At 36.4% G+C, this 21,842-nt stretch overlaps 2 protein-coding genes across 6 annotated transcripts in view; both read right to left on the reverse strand.

Annotated features, from left to right (window-relative positions):
- Window positions 1–1,637: 1,637 nt before the first annotated feature.
- LOC149623773 (uncharacterized) lies at window positions 1,638–14,273 on the reverse strand. The gene is made up of 13 exons (XM_089853021.1): window positions 13,098–14,273; window positions 5,639–5,770; window positions 5,442–5,584; window positions 4,909–5,373; window positions 4,725–4,800; window positions 4,366–4,652; window positions 4,198–4,270; window positions 3,802–4,120; window positions 3,203–3,650; window positions 2,980–3,124; window positions 2,759–2,878; window positions 2,375–2,691; window positions 1,638–2,188 (listed from the first exon to the last, which is right to left on the reverse strand). Exons 1-13 carry the CDS (start codon window positions 13,251–13,253, stop codon window positions 1,975–1,977), a joined length of 2,895 nt encoding a protein of 964 aa, XP_089709147.1. The 5' UTR covers window positions 13,254–14,273; the 3' UTR covers window positions 1,638–1,974.
- Window positions 14,274–14,816: 543 nt separating this feature from the next.
- Window positions 14,817–21,842, reverse strand: part of LOC149623774 (rhotekin-2-like) — a 30,642-nt gene continuing 23,616 nt past the window's right edge. For all 5 annotated transcript variants that reach the window (XM_089853023.1, XM_089853026.1, XM_089853025.1 and 2 more), the window contains exons 2-8: window positions 18,549–18,748; window positions 18,263–18,309; window positions 17,552–17,726; window positions 17,297–17,476; window positions 16,884–17,214; window positions 16,652–16,817; window positions 14,817–16,592 (exon numbers count right to left, since the gene is read on the reverse strand). In XM_089853023.1, coding sequence (XP_089709149.1) covers window positions 16,282–16,592; window positions 16,652–16,817; window positions 16,884–17,214; window positions 17,297–17,476; window positions 17,552–17,726; window positions 18,263–18,309; window positions 18,549–18,748 — 1,410 coding nt within the window. In that variant the 3' untranslated portion in view covers window positions 14,817–16,281. The remainder of the gene's footprint in view (window positions 16,593–16,651; window positions 16,818–16,883; window positions 17,215–17,296; window positions 17,477–17,551; window positions 17,727–18,262; window positions 18,310–18,548; window positions 18,749–21,842) is intronic.

Raw genomic sequence — 21,842 nt, forward strand, 5'->3', positions numbered from 1 at the left:
ATTTACTTCAGTCCGACTCATAGCCTAGTAAGGAGCCCCTCCCTCCAGCACGTAATAAAAAGTTTAAATTATCTTATAGGCTCACTTAAAGTACGTTTTGATGACGTTGCTGACGGGGAAGGTGAAAAATTCCTTTTTACCTCTGTCGCTCTGACCCGCCTCTTCTTTCATACCCCTCCGTCCCGTGGAAGGGAGTCCGTTTTTTTATTTTTTATTAATAGTAAATTATGGTTCTTAGATAAAGGTAACGGTTTTTTACTCTTTCCCTACACCAAAAACTTTACTAGATAAATGTTTAAGATGGATAAAAGATTGTGGGAGGGTCGAGTTAACGTCCGATAAAATTAAAAAAATATCACTACAAGTGCAGTCAACACGTAATATAGGCGGCGTTGCTTCAAAGTCCTAAGCTAGTATGAAAAACCCGCTATTTTTTTAATTGGATTTGCATGGTCACGTGATGCGCATAACCAAGGTAACTAGGTCCGGTTGCACGAATCTCCCATCGGAGACGCCGAAACCTGAGCTCTAAGATCCGGCAGTCGAAGACTCCCTCACCCCTATATCCTCCTAGCTACTATTACGCTCGTACCGCTTTTATATCCTATCCCTCTCTCTCTCTCTCTCTCTCTCTCTCTCTCTTGGATACTGATAAAAATTATTGAATTAAAAAAAGCACAAGAAGCTTTAGAATGTCATCGAACAACCACAGTACCCCTACGAGGAACCTTTTTTCTTCTTTGCCCTCCTTGACAACTAAGTATAATTTCAAATTCTCGAAGAGAAGTATTATATACTTCTGATACAATCAAAAACGGATTTATGTACTTACATAAATCCGTTTTTGATTTGGACCATTAGATCCAAAGATATGGTGGATTGAATACTGAATTTTCAATTTTGACATTGGAAATTAACTTTTATTAAAAAAATTTTCATTCTAAAACCTTGAATCCTTTTTAGTATAATAGAATAGATTGTAACACACCTCTCATTAAAATTTTCGGACATTGGGACCAGTAGATCCGATCATCCGAAGATATATTCAGTCTTAGCACTGAAGCCGTCATTTTGACTTTGGAAAATAATTTTTATAAGAAAAACTATCCACTCTAGAAGCTTGGACCCTTTTCAGTATAATAAAACACGCGTCTCATTAAAATTTCAGGTTATTCGGATGTATAGGACATAAGGATCTGGCCAAAAAAAGCTACCTCCTCCCATAGAACTTAATGTTAATTTTGGGTTCCTTTGAATAATCTTCAAAAGTTGCGCTTAAAGATGTAAATCGAATTCTTTGAACGGGCTTCTATAGCGCGAGCAGCTTGCGTCGTGTTGCGCGTGATCGAGTGAACTATGCTTTAGTTATTCATTTCGAGCGGGAAATGCAACGTTTATTCGTCGGTATGGATTTTGATCGAAATATAAAACATTTATTAGGCCTAGGAAGTTTTTTAACTTACGTGTTATAACTTATATTGAAGATTTTATAAGGTAATTTTTTAAAATATGCGACCGAAAACTAGTTTTTTATCTATAATTAAAACATCCGTGGAAAATCACAAAGGTATGGAAAACATTTGACCTTATAAGGACTAAGATTAGGCTTAACGACATTTGGGTTATTAGGCTTAATATTCAAGTCTTTCATTTAACTGTTTATTTCTAACAATATGAATCAAATATTTACCCACCAAAATAACTTATTTACAAATGGCAGTGAATATATCTTCATTATTTTATAATAATAATTATAATTAATCTAACCTATGGGATAACGTTATTGTACAACATTAAGGATTAACTCTTAAAATCATCCGTATCGGTGAAACAGAAGGAATAGGCAAAATTAAACACTCTTATAGGCATAATCACGCCTAATTTGTCGCGCAAAAATATTTTAAATTCGTACATAATTAGAGTTTAAGTAGAAAAACATCCATAATTTAATAAGGTCTTTTTCTTCTTCTCGTGTCATAGTTCACTTTCTAATAAGGGTTCCTTAGATTCTTTTGATTTTGAAGTGTCCTCGGTTTTGTTGTGTTCTTCCGTGTCATCTAATTGCGCTTCGGGTACGACACCCAAATAATTATTCGAACCAACCGAGTTCCGTTTGAACGAAAACGATTCGGAACTAAAAACTGGGCTTCCACCAACTTTACAAGATAGATTAAAACAACTACTAGACCTAGAAATGTTAATTATACGGTTAAAACACGATAAACATTAAGATTTAATCAGGCAGGGGCGTGCCAACCAGGAGGGCAGCGGGGGCTCAAACTTTCTACTCTATGGGACTTTAACATTATGCAGACATTTCGCCCCCGCTCCAATAGAAAATGTTGGCTCGCTCCTGTAATGAGGAAGAACTTACCTGGCTTCTTGAAACGAAAACCCTCCAAAACCGTTCGGACCATTTCGATTTTTAAATAAAGTTGGACTCATTTTCTCCTTCTTTCTGGGATCAAGTTCGGGTGTAGTTTGAACCAGGAATTGTCTCGGCGAACTTCCGGAGGCTAAATTATCTTTAGGAAAAGATGGACTACTACCGCAAGTATCTCTGTGTTTTTGGCACTGGGCTTTGTCCAAACTGGAAGCGCTTTTCCAAAAAGATAAGAATTGAAGTTTAGGAAGGAAAACACTCTCGGCTCGCTTTATGAATCGGTGTTGTTCGTGGGTACCCTTGCCCTTCTGTTAAAGTTTCACGATATCAAAGTTAAAAGAATTAGATTACACGTGTCTGAATGCGATGGCATACCTTATTGATTATTCTCGGTTGAGGTCCGTGAGGCGGTAATTGAGCAACGTTAGGTTGGGAAGCGCAAATTCGTTCATCAGCTTTTTCTAACGCTTCCGTAAAATCGATCAAATCATTGTCCTGGAAATTTATAATGACATTGTTAAATTTATTAATGGCGTTATTGATTTTTAAGCCACGTTATAAAAAAAATGGTAATTAGTTACGTATATACAACATACGTGAATTGGGAACTCAATCTGCGAAACGACGGAATTTCTTCTCACTCGATTGACTTCTTTACGGTTCTCTGACGCTTCCAAGTTGTCAATGACGTCATCGTCTTTATCTAAATCATTCAATTCTTCTTCAACTCCAGTAGTTCCCCTAAGTTAAGGCAAAAAGATTAACCAAAAGCGGGACATTAATATATCCACGCGGGCCGCTAAAAATATCGAAACTTACTGAGTTTGCAACGCGATGATTTTATCCTTGAGTAATCGCTGACTTTTGCAGAAATTCTCTAACATTTTCTTCTTTTCTTCGGTGAAGGCTCTTTTCAAACGATTCAGCTCCTGGTTGACCTTTTCGAGCCAATAATTCTCCAAATTACGAATCTGTTGAGTGGCTTCGCGTCGAACTTGCAAAACTTCATCTCGTTTTTGATCGAGCTGTTTCAAAAATTGATCACATTGGTTCTGAGCTTGTTTCAATTGTTCTTGGTAAATCTCTCGCTTTTCTTCCAACTCTTTCCTCCATTTGACCTCTTGCAATATCAAATCTTCCTCCTTTTGTCGTAACATATTCAAGGCTTCGTCTAGATCGTGATTCAATCTGGATAATTCGGCCGTTTGCATTTCAGTTTGACTTTGCAATCTCCTGCTCATTTCGTTAACTTCTTCTTGAACTTTTTCTGTTAAACAGTTATTAAACGAAACGTAAATAACGCTATAAATAAACGATACGTAACCGTACCGGAAGTCGCCGAGATATCAAAATGTAACATCACGTAGGAGGAGGAGAGCGAATTTAAAAATAACAAATTATTTAAATCAACATCTTACCCAGCTGTTCGTCGTGTTCGCGCTGAAGTTTTTCTTTTTGCGACGTCCATTTTTCTTCGCTAAGCCTAACGACATTTTCGAGTTCGCGTCGGTGATTAATTAACTCTACTTCGATGGCCAGGTTATGTTGCCTCGTTAATTCCTGCTCAAGATGTTTCAAGCGATTTTCTTTCTCGTTTAGGGAGGCGACCATCTGAGCTTCTTTAGTGGCGAGTAGCCTTTTATTGGCTTCCTCTAATTCCATCAACCGTTTTTGTAACTCCGCATTTTCTTTTTCAGCGTCGCTCATATTACCACCGCTAGTCATTAAAATTGTTACCTAAGGAATTGAACGCGTTAAATTTCGACTTAGACCTTGGTCATGTCGATCGCAGGGTGCGATTATTGAAGACTGACTTGTTCTAAGAGTTCCGAAACTTTCTCTTTCAATTCAGCTTTTGTCCTTTCGTTATTTAGAGCGTCCCCTTCGCTAATAATAAAACCAATTAAGATCAATATCATTAAAAATGCTGGCATCGTGGAGAGTTTTGACAAATAAGAAATTAGCGTGAATTTATTACTTACGACTCTCTTCTGGCATTCCTGGCTGCAAATTGCCTAAGATCTGGTTGTTCATCGGCGCTAAACCTCCTCAATTCCAAATGAGTGTTTTGTATTTGCATCTTTGTTTCGTTCAAGGCTGTACTAATGGTCTGCAATTCGTTCAAAGTGGCTTTCAATTCGGCTTCAACTTTTTTCGCCTTGTTATTCAACTCTCGAGATTCTTCTTCGTTGGTTTCCGTTTGACTTCCGGTTTCGTTTAACGAACGGGTATCTGTCTGTGACGCTACTCCATTCCTGGGAACCATAGTCTATATAAAAAGAATCGATATAATACAAATACGAGTAGAAGTTTTAACTCTGAAATGAAGAACTGGACTGACCTTTTGTTGCAAACGTCTGAGTTCGGCTTGCGTTGCCGACATTGTTAGATTGAAATTCTTGGTTTCTTCTCGCATCCTTAATTTGAAAGAAGTTTAAAAACTCGGTTTTCAAAGGATATTTTAACCCCAAGGTCAAAACCCAAAGGGGACATTAACTAAGTAACCTTTCGCGAGCTATGGTTACCTTTTGACGTCAGCCTGGGTTTCCGTCAACCTGTCTACCAGCTCCTTTTCGCGCTGAGCCCACCGAGATCTTTCGTTGTCACTACTATTACAAAGTTCACACTTTTTACTACTACTACTGCTGGCACCCGTTTTAGGGTCATCAACTTTAACACCGTTGGCACCATTGGGAACGGAAGTCCTATGAGGGGAAGGCGCGGGACTGGGTGGCGTTGAACCATCCTTTTCGGGAATGTCCACCATGTGTTTCACTTTACTGTTCGACGACCCGTTATTCAAATTATTATTCTTCGATTGACCACTGACGTCACTTTTCCCGACACTGGATTTTTTCCGTAAAATCCTTTCAATAATGTCCAGTTCTTCTTCCTTATTTCTGATTGACCCTTTTCCCGATAATGGTGGACTACTGTCAATGTCTTTAGGGATTTGTTTAGGATAGATTCCATTTGTTAAACTGGAACCGCTGCAAGGCATTTTAAGACTATTACCTACATACAATGTGACCAATTATAGTTTAATTTTTTATCTTACCACGATTTACAACATTGTTCCGTTAGTTTTTTCTCACGGGTCATTTTTAGGGCTTGAACCAACTCCTCTTTCGCCGCCCGCTCTAAGGTCAAAGTTGATTCTAACTCGGTAATTTTGTGTTGCAAATCTGTCGAAGCGTTAGCCTAAAATGTTTCATAATTAACCCAAAAATAAGGCCTATTATATTTATCAAATACCTTAGCTTTGTATTGAGCTATCCTTTGTTTCGTGTCCCCTAGTAATTGTTGTAATCTTTCTTCGTAAGCGTCTTTTAAAGCCTCCATCATGGATTCTTGCTCGTCTAAACGAGCGTTTAGGGTAAAAATCACCTAAAAATCGTAGGTTCATAGTTAATTTTCTTGACATAATAATAATAATTAGTGTATAATTGAAATTCCCTCAATGTTAAGGGTGTATTTTCAAAAGTCGTTCTATACAGCAGCACTCCCGCTTGTTCCCCTTTTGAAAGTTGCCAAGAAAAACCCGAAAATAAATTTACTTGTGAAAAAAAAGACAGAATATTCTCAACACGGTTCGCAAAAAGAGATAGCCCGCCGTGTAAATGTTACAGTTTTCTTTCTTTTAAAAAAACAAAAAAAAAACTATCAGCTCATCCCGTCGAGGTTGTGGGTTTGAGTAACATCAGAAGTATATAATACCTCCCTTCGAGAGAAGTGTACGCACCACAAAGAGGGTGAAAGGTAACATGATTCTTCCCAAAACTCCTTAACATTTGGACTCGAAGCAAGGTTACTATTACTAAACCGAACGACATACGCGATAAATAGTTCCCCCCATCATTACTCTATTAGCGCTTAAATATTTGCCAAGGCGCATGCGCTTGTGGACTAATTTTTGTCCCACGTCAAGACAATCAAAGTTTGTGGGTTGATTGCTGAGGATTTAGTACAAACAAACAGTTATAGAATTCACCATAGCACGGTGTGATGCCCATCTGAAGTTTGATAAGATGCAGAAGAGCATACAAAAGTGTGGATGAGCCTGGGAAGAATCATGTTACATAACTAAAGTATTAAGAGAATACAGAGTGTCATCCTTCTTCTATTATCCCCTTCTGGTAAGACGTAGAAAAACAAAAGGACCAAAGTTAAGAAATGCTACTACCGCCATTGTAATTCTTAGCATCTATAGCCCTATAATTAGAAGCCCTTATAAATAGAATTTAGAACTAGTAGTAGTCGCCTGCATTACACGCTTTACCATAATAAAAATGCATGGTCGCTAAACCTAGATCTACGACTAGGGAGTTGAGACTTTTGTCTCAGGGTTGCCACGCCATAGAGACACAAAAACATTTAGTGAATATATGAAATTCTTTTTTGTCAGGCAAAAATGTTCAGCCTTTCTTCAAAATGTAAATTTGCACCGAAAATAAAAAAGTTATAATTTATCAAAAATTAATTAAAAATCTCGTTAAAGATTTTGGGGACTTCACTCTAAATATCGATGACGGATGACGTATTAGATATAATTAAAGTGTACTCTTAACAAGATTAAAATTAGAAACTTGTAAAAAAATTAACTAGATTTTTGTCGCGTGAAGTTTTGGTTTTTGGGAGGCACGGATCATGAGGGTGTCAAAGACTTAAAACGTTAAAAACCTAAATTGAAAGATTCAGCAAATATTTAGCGTTCCTATAAGGGTTTTCGAGTTTGTGGTATACTTTGAGCGCCAAAAAAAATTTATGATAACTTATTTTAACAGGCAGCTAAGCCTTGACTTCGTCTAATAACAAACAATAATAAAATAAAAAAAAGTGTTATAGTAGTTGACGGAACTCCTAGGAGATTATAGAAAACGTACGTAAAAGCCTTAAAGGGAGAGTGAAATGTTCAGACTGTAATCTTTACCATAATACCAAAAATAATTGTGTTCATATTATCCAAGAAGTGATATCTAGTTTATTAGGGAGAAGGTATAAATTCGCCACATTTCCAGCTTTATCTCCAGTCCAAACGTAGGTCCGGAGTTAATCCCCGCCTCTAAATTACAACCAGTATCTCATTGGTTACTGCAAACTCACGTTAGCGCGACGCGAATAACGAAAATTACGTATTTTCCGACTGAGGAGAGTGTAGCGAAATATCCCGGCCTCCTTTTGCGTCCCCCCTTGTATTTTGAAAGGGGGACTGGGACTATGGCGGGCGAAACTTATACCTTCTCCCTAATAAACTAGATATCACTTCTTGATTATACATTTTCAAAGTTGCAAAAGTTTACATCCAAATTTTTGATTTATAAATCGCAACACATAGACAATTTTCAACCGCGACTAAACGTGCTTTCACTTTCGTTAATTGGTTAGACAGATCTATATTATATAGTGATTTTTATAATAATATAATTTTCTTTTATCATATTAGAAGTTAGGCTTAGCATTTGAACACTTGAAACTTTATAATAAATTTTTTTTTTGTAAAATTAACGGTTGCGTTTTTGGTATGTTTCGTTAATATTAACTTTTGACTGAATTATATCAATTTTAACTGGCCATTTCATTATGTCTTTAATCCTTTTTTTCTTTTAAAAATGCTATTTTGAGATTTCAGCTGTAAGGGTGGCCCTATCCCATTGAGAGACAAATGACTCAGAAACGGTTTTAAATTATTTTTCCCTACAAACTTCAACATCCTTCAAAAAACTAAAGGATGATATTTTGCTAAAAAGATGGTTTCCAAATAGAGTGAAAGAAATCACAGTGAAAGAATTACGAATCTATCTCAAAAATACGCCTATACAATTAACCCTTTAAAGTACCGTAACATTAAATACCATATTCTTCCAAAATGAAAAAAAAAAAGAAAATTGCTTCCTAATTTTAAAACACTCAAAAATTTGCATAATGACCATTAAAACATAACACGAGTAAAGTGTACTTCTTCCTTAATAATCTCTGGTATCTTTACAAGAAGATAATTATCATACACTACAGATAACTTGGCTAATTAAAGTTCTCTCCCCCCTACCCCTTTTTATGTCGTAAAGAAGTTTAATGAAAAACGTGTTTCCAACGTCCTAGTTCGTTACCCGAGTCCATTATCTTAAAAATTGCAATTAAAACTTGGAGATACCATGCTAAACATTTTTTATTATTTTTTTATTATTTTATATTTAGCGTTATGCAACTTGTAAAATAAGTTTTACGACATAACATTTGATAGAACGCCAATTTTTTTTTTTTTTTTTGAGTTAGGCATTTTCATACCACCACAAGTGGTGTCCTTGAAAAAAACAGGATTCGCAGGTTTGTAAAAAAAATTTATATCTAAATAGGTATGGACTTTAAGAGACATACCTAAGGTGTATAGTACTTAAAAGGGATAGTCGCGTATAATTTTGAATTGAAATATTTTGGGTTTTATTTTTCTAATAAGTATGAAAAAGAAAATATATAGAAGAGTGTTTTCTGATAAGTTTTTCATAAATTAAGGGGGATGTTCTTTGGTCGATTTTAAGTCGAAAATGTTCTATGACATTCTGCCGTCAATGGTTTTAATTTAAAGGCCGACTTCCATCGAAAAGAGTTCTAGCGAACTGAAAACCGAGCATCGAGACTAACAATGGAGGGACCGTGCTGATTTTCGAATCCCCGCTGGGGTAAAAGATGGAAGGGTTCTCGCTAACCGAAAGCCGTGCAATGTGGTTCTAACGAACTGAAGATACACAATAGAGAATTTCCTTCGGGGGAAAGCAAAACTTCGAGATCAAATAAATATAAAAGGATTTCTATTGTTCATCTTCAGTTCGCTAGAACCACATTGCACGGCTTTCAGTTAGCGAGAACCCTTCCAACTTTTGACCCAGCGGGGCTTCGAAAATCGGCACGGTCGCTTCATTGTTAGTCTCGATGCTCTGTTTTCAGTTCGCTAGAACCCTTTTCGATGGAAGTCGGCCTTTAATTAAAACACTCAAATCATAACTTGGCCAGGACGACATAATGTCATAGAATATTTTCGACTCAAAACTGCTCAAAGAACATCTCTCTTAATTTATGACCCAGACTTATCAGAAACACCCTGTATATTTCTCAAAACATAAGACCTGCATACACAAATATTAAGGTCCATTTTATTTTCTAATAACAAAATTAACTTATCGTACTTTTGTTTTTGTATTTCTAAGAACTTAAACCTTTATAGTATAGTCTAAATAAATTAAAAGGCTACTATCCCTTTACGTTAAGGGGCCAAATATTTAAATTTCGCTTACGTAACGTCTAAGGGGTCATTTATAAATATTCAATTCGTGAATAAACATTGTTTTACGGAAGCTATTATTTGATTATTTTTCATATTTTCTTAAAAAAATAATAAGAAGATCGTGATTTGGTAATTTAATATGGAAAATATTATTTATGTTTATGGAAGGAAAGATTTCAAGGATTATAATAGAGTAGTGGCACTCTGTGTTAACTACTCATAGAGTATAATACAGTCAAAGGCCGGGAGGTGCCATTACTCTATAATACGGTAGTTTCTGTACGAAAATTTAAGGGGGTCCCCCGTTTTCGGGCTATACGTAGGCAAGCACGTTTCTCTCCTATGTATATTAAAACTACATTCCATTCTAAAGGCCTAACCACGAAAATTCCGTTGCCTTAGGGCCATTTAAATACGTAACCGGTTCATTTCAAATTGAGAATACAATAGAGCCCGAAGCTATGAAAGGGATTTCATTATTACCTTAAAGGGATAGTAGTACCTTAAATAAAATCGTTTGTTTTTGAAATTGTTAAAACGATTGAAATCCCCCCCCCCTTTTTTTAAACAAGGTGCAATGGTATTTTTGTAATTTTTAATTAAACTAATTTGCAATTTCGGCAAGTCCGGGACCATATTTTACCGGAACATTTTTATCTTCAATAGGTAGCAGTTCTAACGTCACACCCTTCTATCTCTTACTGGAGTTTCATTCCCCCTAACGGTTGGAAACAGTAATCTACGCGCAAAATACCAACCAGAGGGGGTGCGTGACGTCAGACTATCTTTTCCCCCTAGCCAGTTGTTAGTTCCCTATTTAATCTTGAATCCATCGAAAACACATTGTCAGTTATAGTAAAAGTCGTCTGCTATAAACCGACTTCATATTCTAAAATTAAACGCATACACTAAACCGGCAATGCGTGTTGTTAACTCAATCTTTAAGATACAATAAATGGTTTTCGAATGAGCTATAGTTACTACTACCCCTTTAAATATATACTTCGAGCCCCGTCATAGAAGACGTAATATCAGATCACTGCCTTTGAATGCGTTAGAGTTCATAGCGAGATAACGCGGAGTGTCACTACCGTTCACAAAGAGTTTGTGTGGTTTCTTTATAAGACCAAAACCATTGAAAATAGATTTGGTACGAAAGTCCTCTTCTAAAGTGCATATAGGAACCTTTCGAGATGTTTTATCATGGTCGGGCGTTAAGAAAATTAACTACGGGGCTTATACCATACATATTAAAACCGTTTTTATCTGCCTCGAATGAGCGTGGCTGCATAACTCCTTATCCTCCTCTTGATCCAAAAGGAGAGAATATATAAATTTTTTAATTTCTATTTTAGTCCTTCGAAGCCAGTTTCTTGACGCTACCCCTTTCTTAAACTGAACTGTGCTCGGGATGGGAAGTGACATTTTTCCGGGGGAGATAATGTTAATTTTTTATAAGTGTATATATATATGTATGTATATAATTATATATATATTCACTGTATGTACTTGGTTCTCTGGGATGTCATCATGACTTGGAATGGAATTTGGGGTATAGGCCTACGTGTGTGAGAGGGTTCAATATACTCGCGTTGTTTGTAAAGAAATTTTTCGGTTTTATTTGTACACGCGTTATATGCTATACGAATGTATTATATTTTTATCATGAATATTCGATAGAGGTTTTCATTTATTTGGTTATAATATATTTAATTATTCTCCTTTTTGTCAGGTCAAGAAGTGATATCTAGTTTACTAGGGAGAAAGTATAAATTCGCCATTTTTCTAGCTTTATCTCCAGTCCAAACGTACGTCCGGAGTTAATCCCCGCCTCTAAATTACAACCAGCATCTCATTAGTTTTTGAAACTCGCGTCAGCGCGACGCGAATGACGAAAATTACGTATTTTCCGACTGAGGAGAGGCGAAATAGCCCGGCCTCATTTTACGTCCCCCCCCCCTTGTATTTTGAAAGGGGGACTGGGACTATGGCGCGCGAATACTTAGGCATCTTAAACCTTCTCCCTAGTAAACTAGATATCCCTTCTTGATGATATAATAGTCCTATTTGTCAGGTTTAATTTCAGAGTATCGTTGTCAGGTACTTTGTGAGACTGATTTAACTGAAGTCTCGAACTACACATAGTTTCGGTCAAAAAAAGCGACACAGTTACGACTTCATCACTAAGTCAAACAGGGTGTTTTTAAAAATATATATTATCAATTTTCAAATCATCTGACTTAGTCCCAAATTAAACTAGGTAATATCCCCTTTAATGACAGATATTTAAATCATTTAAGGGCTTTAGAAAATGAACAATACTCTATTGGCTTCAATCAAATTCATAACTTAATTAATAAAATTTCGACGAATATAATAAAATGACAATTAAATATTCGGGTAAAAATTTAATAATTTCATAGTAGGAGCTTCGTTCCGCAAAAATTTGCATAATAATAATAATGCATAACAAAAACAAAAATAATCGTCGCCGCATTTAATTAAAGATATTTTGGCCTTATCATCATTATTAAAGGGAATATTACACCATTTAGAAAATTAGATACGGAAACCCTAACCTCTTTCTCTAATAATATCTACGAAATGAAACCGTAGGTTGAAAAGAATGTTCGAAAAAAAAAGATTGGTTATATATTCCCTTTTAAAAGGCTATTTCTCCCAATATTAAGGCTGTTGATTTTATGCCAATTTTTCGAATTAAGTTGTCGATGGTTACGAGATGGAGAACTAGTAAGAAAATGTCATCAACTTTGCAAAAGAAGACTTAAAGAGCAGGAGGGAGGGGATATGGGGATGGGGACCTGTTTTTATTGGCAACTATAGGAAATGTTTGGTGCACTGCACCTCCTATACTTCTACACAGAAAAATAACACAAAGATAAAACTTTTATTGATAAGAAGGACTTTTAATAAAGGTCGATGTGTGATTAAGATTATCTCGAACATAGATTAAAAGGGGCCCTATTTTTGGTTTTCTGTGACGTCAGAACGTTTTGTTTTTAGCTGACTCGCGATAAACTCAGGTGAAAATTATCACCAACTTTCAAATTTACAAGAGAAATACAGGTTAATTATTTTGTAACAAAAACTTGCAACTTAAATATCGAATGATTTATCTTCTATAATTGATTGTATTCGTATGCCGATTACATAATTAATTAAGCCTATACTTAACCAAGTGCACAGTTTAATTTAATAACTTGACCCCCCCCCCTGGTTTATGGTGTAATAGTTAAGATAAGGTAAGGTTGGCTTAGGCTTACACATGGTTTAGTCTTAGGTTACGTTCGATTGGGGTCAGGTTGCCCTCTCTTATATACAGTGTCATAAAGGGGCAATATAAATTTCACTAAACCATTATTAAGTGTCCTCGTACGATTTAAGTACGGAGTTTCCTGGATAAAATAGGTTTACCTTTGTCAATTGGGCTATTTTCTTGGACACTTGGTAATGAACTTCTGGCGGAAGTGTACCGCAATGTCTTCCCGGTGTCATCTTATCCTTATTCAGTCGATTTGTTCCATCGGCGAATTGATTTCCTTCGGTCTGATTCCATCTCGACGAAGCCATGGTTGGTTCTACGTTATGGGTGGTGCAACGATGCCAAACTTAATTTTGCCTTTACACGAACCAAATCAACGTCTCACCCGCGCTTTGCCAATTTCAAATTCAACCAAAATAAACCGGAAAGACACTTAAACGACGTAAGCTTAATTCGTCGCGGCTTAAATAAACTTTGAAAGAACTCAACATTTTCGCGGAAAAAAACAAAAAACACTTTTGAACTCGAGAGAATCGCGAGTTGTTTTCTTACGAACAATCACAGACTTTCGGAGGAAGAAATAAACAAAACACCACTAAGTTTTGACGATGGCTTCTTTAAACACATTAATCTCGCGTTCATCTGGTCCAAGTGGATTTTTATGGTGGGGACCTTTCAGGGGGTTGAAAGGTATAAGCGATAAAAAAGCGGGGCTTTTTAACGGAGGGAGGGAAGACAAACGTGGTCTACCTATGGTCTAACAGTGGTCTATTGAAGCCCAGTTCAGTCAAGGTACAGTCCTGTTGAGGTGCAACCCGTGAGAAAAACGATTATAAACATCTGCCACTTTTTCATAGCTATAATCGCCGAAAGCTTATTTTTATATTTTTTAAAACTATACACACGCCTTGTAACTTCTTTTCAAATGAAAATAATGGAAAGTCATTCTTTCATTAGAACAATAGACGGCAAAAAAAGGCGCCCGTTTGGTAACTAACTTGAAAAGGTTTTTTTTTTTTATTATTATTATTGTATTTTTAAAGTCGAGAACAAAAATCTCGCCGCTTCTCACTAACAAGTTTTTAAAAGGGAATGGCCCGTCGACCGGCTCTCAGAAAATTTTTGAAGAGGCGCGTAAGAACCCTCGTAAGAACTCGCGATTTGGTTGAGAGACGAGAGAGAGAGAGAGAGAGAGGTACGATGTAAATTTGAAAGAGGGCGCTACACCGACCGATTTACTTTTATTTTCAAGCTTAGTGTCGACATCTAAAGTATCTTTAAGTTGGCGCAATTTTTGGAGAATTTAAAGTAACGTGGTTAGGAAAATGGCGCGAAAAACGCACGTGTTTTGGGGTGGTTCTTGGTTTGGATAGTCAAAAGGTGGGGAAAACGCACGTGTTTTGTTTTGGATCTTGGGTTAGACAGTCAAAAGGTGGGAAAAACTCACGTGCTTTCCTGTGACTCTTGTTTTAGGCAATCAAAAGGTGGCAGAACGCACGTGTTTTGTGGTGGCTCTTAGTTTTCAGAGCCAAAAAGGCTCATGGTCCAATGACGCGAAAGTCCACTTTGAAAATGGCGGGTCCTCGTAAAATGGCGGGAAAACGCACGTGTTTTGTGGTGGCTTTTAGTTTCCAGAGCCAAAAAGGCTCATGGTCAAATGGCGCGAAAGTTCACTTCGAAAATGGCGGGTAATCGTAAAATGGCGGGAAAACGCACGTGTTCCCGAGGATGGGGATGATTGGGTTATAAAGGCTCAAAAACTCACATGGAAACGTAGTGGGTCCTGGTGAAAACTGCCAAAAACGCATGTATAACTAGGAGAAAAACAAGTTATGTTAAAAATATGTAAAAATTTAAAACACGATAAAATATCAGTTTAAACTTTGTATATTTCTTCAAATAAGGAAATCAATGATAACAAAGGGCAAACAATTGTTTTTCAGATAGAAATGTTTCCGAATCTGAGCGCGGATAGGAAAAATTATTTCCCAAAAAAACTTAATTCTGTACAAATAATTAATTTCTCTTATTTTTCGTCCTTGAAAATTAAAAATACAATTTCGTATTTTAAAAAGGGAAATTAAAATACTGTAAAAATTACAATATAAAAAAACCGACAATAATATGGGATATTTAAATGAGATTCGAAAAAAGGTAAAAGTCAGGAAACTTAAAAATGGAATATGAGATGATTTAAAACGAACACAAAAAACAAACGAGTGTTAAAACATTTTTTAAACAAAAACAATCGCGACGGCGTAGGATTGTTAATTATTTAATTATTATTTAAAGTTTTCTTCTTTCAAAACTTAACTCGGGTTAAAATATTTGGGTTTCTTAATTACTGTTAACAATTAGTCAATTAATTAAGATTCTTTTTTTTTTGTAAGTAAACTGAGCAAAGTTTAGGAGAAGGATTTCTATTTTTTCAATTTTCTCAATTAAGAAAACGTTTTGTAGGATTCCTTTTAGTTTAGTTTAGTTTAAATATTTGGATACATTTAAAGCTTGATTTGTTCCAAAGATAATTAGTAATAATTACCGGTCATTTAGATGTTATTAACTAGAAATAAAACATCCTGTCGTCCAGTTTTTTCAACTTTCCAGCGCCTGCCGTTACTTTCTTTGTGTATAATTCACCGCCACGTGGATGTATACGTAAAATGGCGGGAAAAACGCACGTGGCTACGCGCCTAAAAGGCGGGAAACCCACTGGACAAGTCCACAACGAATTACTTCATATTATTAATATTAATTTTCTATTACCTCGCGTTACTTTTGAGAAATTAACGGCCACGTGGTGGTTATAAGTTAAAATGGCGGGAAAACGCACGTGGCTTTAGGCCTAAAAAAAAGGCGGGAAAACGCACGTGGCTTTAGGCCTAAAAAAAAGGCGGGAAAACGCACGTGGCTTTAGGCCTAAAAAAGGCGGGAAAACGCACGTGGCTTTAGGCCTAAAAAAAAGGCGGGAAAACGCACGTGGCTTTAGGCCTAAAAAAAGGCGGGAAAACGCACGTGGCTTTAGGCCTAAAAAAAGGCGGGAAAACGCACGTGGCTTTAGGCCTAAAAAAAGGCGGGAAACGCGAGGGATGGGTCCAGGACGAATTACTTTATACTATTAATGTTAATTTACGAGTTTCTAATTTAAATTAAAGGGGGATAGTTAAGATAGGAAGAGATTTATCTTATCTTTTAAGTACTAGTTTCAATTTTCACCAGTCCATCGATAATTTAGTAAAAAAAACGGGAAAATTTTTACAAATTATGTACCAATTAATTGCATATTTACCAATAAACGACAAATTTTTCTTCGTTAAATTACTTATAAATTTGACGTTAGTAGAAAACGTTATCCTTATTCGCTGATTTTCGAAATCGAAAGAAGGAAAAATGTTGACGAGTTGAACTACTAACGGAACTGGCTGCCGATGACGTACTCGAACTACGTGACCTTAAAGATGGAGGAGGCGAAAGACGGTTATTCTCTTGTAAGATACTCGTCTGAGATGGAGATTCTGGAATCCCTCGAACGGGCGTCGCGTCATACAGAGATGACCCCTGATTACGTTGATATAAAAAGCTTTGCGCGCGAAGTGGCGCTGGAGAAGGGATTTCGGCTAATTCTAACGCGGCTTGACCCCATTCTTCTGCAAAGGCCCAAAAAATAAGACTTGGCGTTTCTATTAAAAAATATTTCGATTCTTACCAAAATCGAGCACGTGCTGTCTAATATGGGCGATCCAACGATAATAATCGACGTCACAATCGGCACTGAGGTAATGGTCCTGTCTTCTGTCAACAGAAGTCGAAGTAGTTAGCTGGAAACACAGCCTATAATTGGTCAATGGAGTTTCCGTTTGAACTTGAGTGGTCTGAAAAAGATTACTCCGTTTAAAAATGGGGTCAACGTTAAAGAAAGACTAATTTTAAATCAATACCTTTGTTAAACCAATGGTCATAATGGGAGGCAAGGACTGAGAATCGTCCGCTTTCGCCCAAAAAGAAAGTTGAGAATTTCTTAAGGTACACCACATTCTTCTACACCCGCTGACGTCACCGACTTGTTGAACTAAACCAAGATATCCCGCGAAACGGTCCGTTGTAACGCAATCGGGCTGCGCCGCCAAACGACAACAAAAATGTCCAAATAATGGTAACTGATGTTGAGGATTTTCCAAATTCTCCAAAACTAAATCGTGGGTTTTAATATCGTCACCGGCGTCAGATAGTCGAAGTGTCGCGTGAGCTACCAGATCAAATTTTGGACCACTAAACCAATCAATGAAGGTTAATTAGTTCAGTAATTAAAATAGATATATATATATATATTAATTTAAAAATTAATACTTACATATCTATGGTATTGAGTTCCTCTTTCAAGGTAGCTGCTAATTTTCGTCCAATTGTTCGGCTAACAGAACTGGAAATCTTTTTCTTGATTTTTCGAGGTGTACTAGCGATACTAAGATCATTGTGAAGGACGTGACTGTAGACTTCCAATCGGAAATCAAAACCAGCCGGAATTTGTTGGCTGAAATGATTAATTATTTACAATGTTAACAACTCCGTTTTTTAATTCTCCTTGGACATTAAAAATTTGACTTACAATAATACTACATCCTCAAAGGTAATATCCGTCAAACTTCTATCTACGTTTTCAACCATCATGGTGTCGTATATTTCAGTCCCAATTTTTAAAAGACAAAAAACGCTAAATCTTCTATAATCTCCTTTATTTTTAAAGTGATCAGTGTCTTTCCATATTAAAGGCATACGAATATCTAATAACAATAACAAAATATATAGAAACACCAAAATAAAAAATAATTATAGAATAAATACGTAGTTTTCAGACTAGGACGTTGATACCAAGAAGCGATATCTAGTTTACTAGGGAGAAGGTATAAATTCGCCACATTTCCAGCTTTATCTCCAGTCCAAACGTAGGTCCGGAGTTAATCCCCGCCTCTAAATTACAACCTGCATCTCATTGGTTCTTGAAACCTCACGTCAGCGCGACGCGAATGACGAAAATTACGTATTTTCCGATTGAGGAGAGGCGAAAATAGCCCGGCTTCCTTTTACGTCCCCCCCCTTTGTATTTTGAAAGGGGGACTGGGACTATGGCGCGCGAATACTTAGGCATCTTATACCTTCTCCCTAGTAAACTAGATATCACTTCTTGTTAATACCATTTACACCAGGTGATCAGGCTACTTGGCGTACTTTGTTAGCCAAGTAACTTGGCTTCCTGGTGTAAATGTTATCAATTCTCCTAGTCTCTTAAAAACCATGTATAAAAAATAACTGAACCCACCTGAAACGGCTACTTTTGCTTTGCTTGCTTCAACTCTAATTTGAGAGCTGAAAATTAAATGAATTGAATTAAGTTAAGTTAATTACAAATTAATCTTTAGTATTTCTAGGACAGGAAAAAAATGGACAATAAAATTTAATAACGAGAAACGAAACAAAGTTGTGATATAAATCAGATAATTAATCTTATAATTAATGGACGAATTATAAATTTCAAAGGAAGGAAACCTTTAAATTATTTTTTTATTTTAACTGATATAAATTCTGATAAAAAAAATAATGTATACCTATTGTTAAGACTGGTTTTTCTCTCTTGAACTTTCCTACGTTGTAACTCGGCCATATAAGCTGACATCCTCTCATTCGATGTAATCAAAGATTTGGCCGCTTCCAAACTTTGACTGGGATGTTTACAAGCAGCCAGTAACTTAGTCGTACCTTCTCTCATCTTTATTTCCAGATCTATTTTCTGTTCCAAGTCATATTCCTATAAAAAATTAACACGTAAAAACGTTAATACTCCTTCAAACACAGTCACAGAAACATCTTTATAGCACTAAAATATTTTAATTTTAAGTGATATTATTTGGTTTTTATATTAAATTCCAAAACGCAATTTTGAAAAGAGAACCCTTTTTTATTTTTGAACAAACTGTCCAATCACTCTCTAATGGATTTCCTACGTCACAGAAAGGGGTTTTTTTTTTACTACATTTGGAGAATTTAATTTGAATTTTGCTGGAAAATTATTTTCTAAGTGTAAAATTTGGAATATACAGAGTGATGAAGGCATATTTTGATTCGAAATTGTTCCATGACGTATTGTTCTAAGAGTCCCCGCAAAAAAGTTGAATTTTAATGGGTGACCCCTTAAATTTAAGAAAGGAACCGAAAGACAATACTAATTAAATGTAAGGGGTCATCCGTAAAACACACTACCCAATCATAACTTGAAAACCGTGGCCCTTATTGCAAAATGTCATGTTAGTCACATTTTCGACGCAAATCGCCCATAAAATCCATCAAACTTTGGTCCTACCACCAGTTGTGGAACACCCTGTATGTTTCTAATAATAATATTAGATAAAGTTAAAAAATATACACCTTACACCATTCTTCAAACGAACAACACCTTAACTTAAATTGAGTTTACATCAAAATAAGGGCCTTCTAACATCACAACATTTTTTACCTCTCCGAGTGACGTATGTCACGGAGAGGTTCTAATTTCGACGTGTCTGTGTGTGTGTGTGTGTGTGTGTGTGTGTGTCTGTCTGTTGTTACACCCACGTGACCGCGTTCGCAGTTTGCAAATCGGAGCAAACGTGTTCTCAATTTCCGGAAATTTCGAAAATTGTATTACACTTTACTCCATTGCCTGTCTAACATCACCAGCCTCTGGTCTTTGTCCATCCCACATGGACACCAGTCTGTACACACTGGCTTCTAATCACAATCATCTGCTGCTCTTTGTCCATCCCACATGGACACCAGTCTGTACACACTGGCTTCTAATCCCCACCCTCTTGTGGTCTTTGTCCATCCCACATGGACACCAGTCTGTCCACACTGGCTTCTAATCACCACCGTCATCTGCTCTTTGTCCATCCCACATGGACACCAGTCTGTACACCTGGCTTCTAACACCACCATCTTCTGGTCTTTGTTTTTGTCCATCCCACATGGACACCAGTCTGTACACACTGGTTTCTACACACCACCATCTTCTGGTCATTGTTTTTGTCCATCCCACATGGACACCAGTCTGCACACCTGGCTTCTACTCCATCATCATCGTTAAGGTTAAGACATACGCGGCGATCGGCCAGGGTTACGAGAAACGTCCGGCCTCCCTAAGGTGGGGCTTCCACCAAAGGTTCACGCAATTGCGCTGTTCTTATCCATGGCTGCGATTCGAAACCCTTATATACTACCTATTTTAGTAAGGCGAAGCAACCGGCGTATGCTTCATTTCAAACGCCAATATTAGTCAAGTCTCTCAAGAATGTTTAATTGTTCTTTTTTAAAACGATGTAACGTTCAATAAGGCGAATAACTAACGAAGAAAATATTAAATATTAATTATATTTATTTTAATATTTAAGATAATCTTGTTTCTCAATTCAAAATTAATACGGAAAGAGTTAAAAGCAGTCTATGTTTTTGTCTGTATGTGTCCGTCCGTTGTTACAGTAGTGCGCTGCGTTAGAAGTTCGTTTTGTTTTGATGTGTAAAGAAATCCAACACAACCATAATATTCCCTTTATCCTTAATATAAACTGAATATGTGGAAATAGTTTTCGTAATTATGATGCATTTAGTACTTTTATAGCTTTAAAGCTCTATTTCATTTTGATATTCCAAAGATTTTTTTAATATTATTATTTAAAATGGATGTTTATATATTACTTAAGCTATACTACATCTGTTTATAGCATAATCCTTTCTAAAATCATAGTGAATACAAGCACAACGCTGCTATGTTGGTCAAATGAACTCTTATTTGTCAATAGGCCTAGTGAACCAAAAAGTAAAAGTTTGGGTTTGGTTTTCGTTTCTGTATGCAGAGACATTAACGGTTCAGAGTGAGCCGAAAGTTAAATACACTTTTAAATAATTAGGCTTAGATTTATAATCATGGTGAAAATCTGGGTCGCGTTCAGCAGAGCCTCGCGTTGCTGAACGCGGCCCAGGGATTTTGTTTTTGAATTTTGACGTCACGGTGCTTAGCGCTGAGCTAGCGCGGTCTTCAAAGAAAATAGTCTGCTTTTTTGATAACGTGACGTAAAACGCGTAGTTCTCAGCTTGGCGAAAAAACCATGGAGGAATTAATACAAATAGCTCTATGGGACTATAGCTATTTAATTGGCGTGAAACCAGTTGATCACGCGAGAATTTTAAGAGATATGTTAGTTTCTAATTTTAATTATAAAAGTTGTTATCTATCTCTATAAATATGTTATCCTACAATTTTTGTTAAGCCTTGGTACCTTGCACGCTTTATTGCGCTAGCGTCATTTATAAAACGCCGATGACCCGTTTTTCCCCCATCGGATGATTTTAATGTGTACAAGTATATCATTATTGGATGTAAAATGTCGTCTGATTTACAGTAAATTTGCTATGCTTTGTATACTGCTTTAATATTTCATAAATTTTAACTTAAGAAACATTTCCATATCTGGGTAAATAAGTTTGTAAGTAGTCGTCTTGACTCGGAGAGGTAATATTTTGGTTTTCCCAACTTGTTTTTATTATTATTATTTTACACCAAAAAGTAAACTTAGACGGGGTCAGTTTGATATAAGTCGCTATTAATTCATATTAATGTATCTAGGATCCGCTTATAAAAACAAAAAAACCGCGAGAAAAAAAGGCTCTTAATAATGTTTTGAAAAGATATAAGGGAGGAGGGGAAGTAGATTTAAAAACAAACATACACACACAAAAAAAAAGGTTTTAATTAGACATAACTTCTTCGTGAGAAGGGGAACTAGCTTTTGAGAAAAAGGAAGATATATTATTGGTTCCGCGCCCGCTCTGTATGGAAAGCGGGTCATAAGTCAACAAAGTTCTAGAGA

Source organism: Phalangium opilio, unplaced genomic scaffold, assembly GCF_054372755.1.
Source record: "Phalangium opilio isolate 3A_F unplaced genomic scaffold, DU_Popi_V2 ptg000113l_1, whole genome shotgun sequence".
Classification (NCBI taxonomy): domain Eukaryota; kingdom Metazoa; phylum Arthropoda; class Arachnida; order Opiliones; family Phalangiidae; genus Phalangium; species Phalangium opilio.

Excerpts from the sequence above, each read along its gene's own strand:
- LOC149623773 (XM_089853021.1), bottom strand. The coding sequence starts at position 13,253 with ATGGCTTCGTCGAGATGGAATCAGACCGAAGGAAATCAATTCGCCGAT. Across the intron at positions 4,653-4,724 it reads TCAGACGTTTGCAACAAAAG|ACTATGGTTCCCAGGAATGG; the intron begins GTCAGTCCAGTT and ends CTTTTTATATAG. Across the intron at positions 3,651-3,801 it reads CGAACACGACGAACAGCTGG|AAAAAGTTCAAGAAGAAGTT; the intron begins GTAAGATGTTGA and ends ACTGTTTAACAG.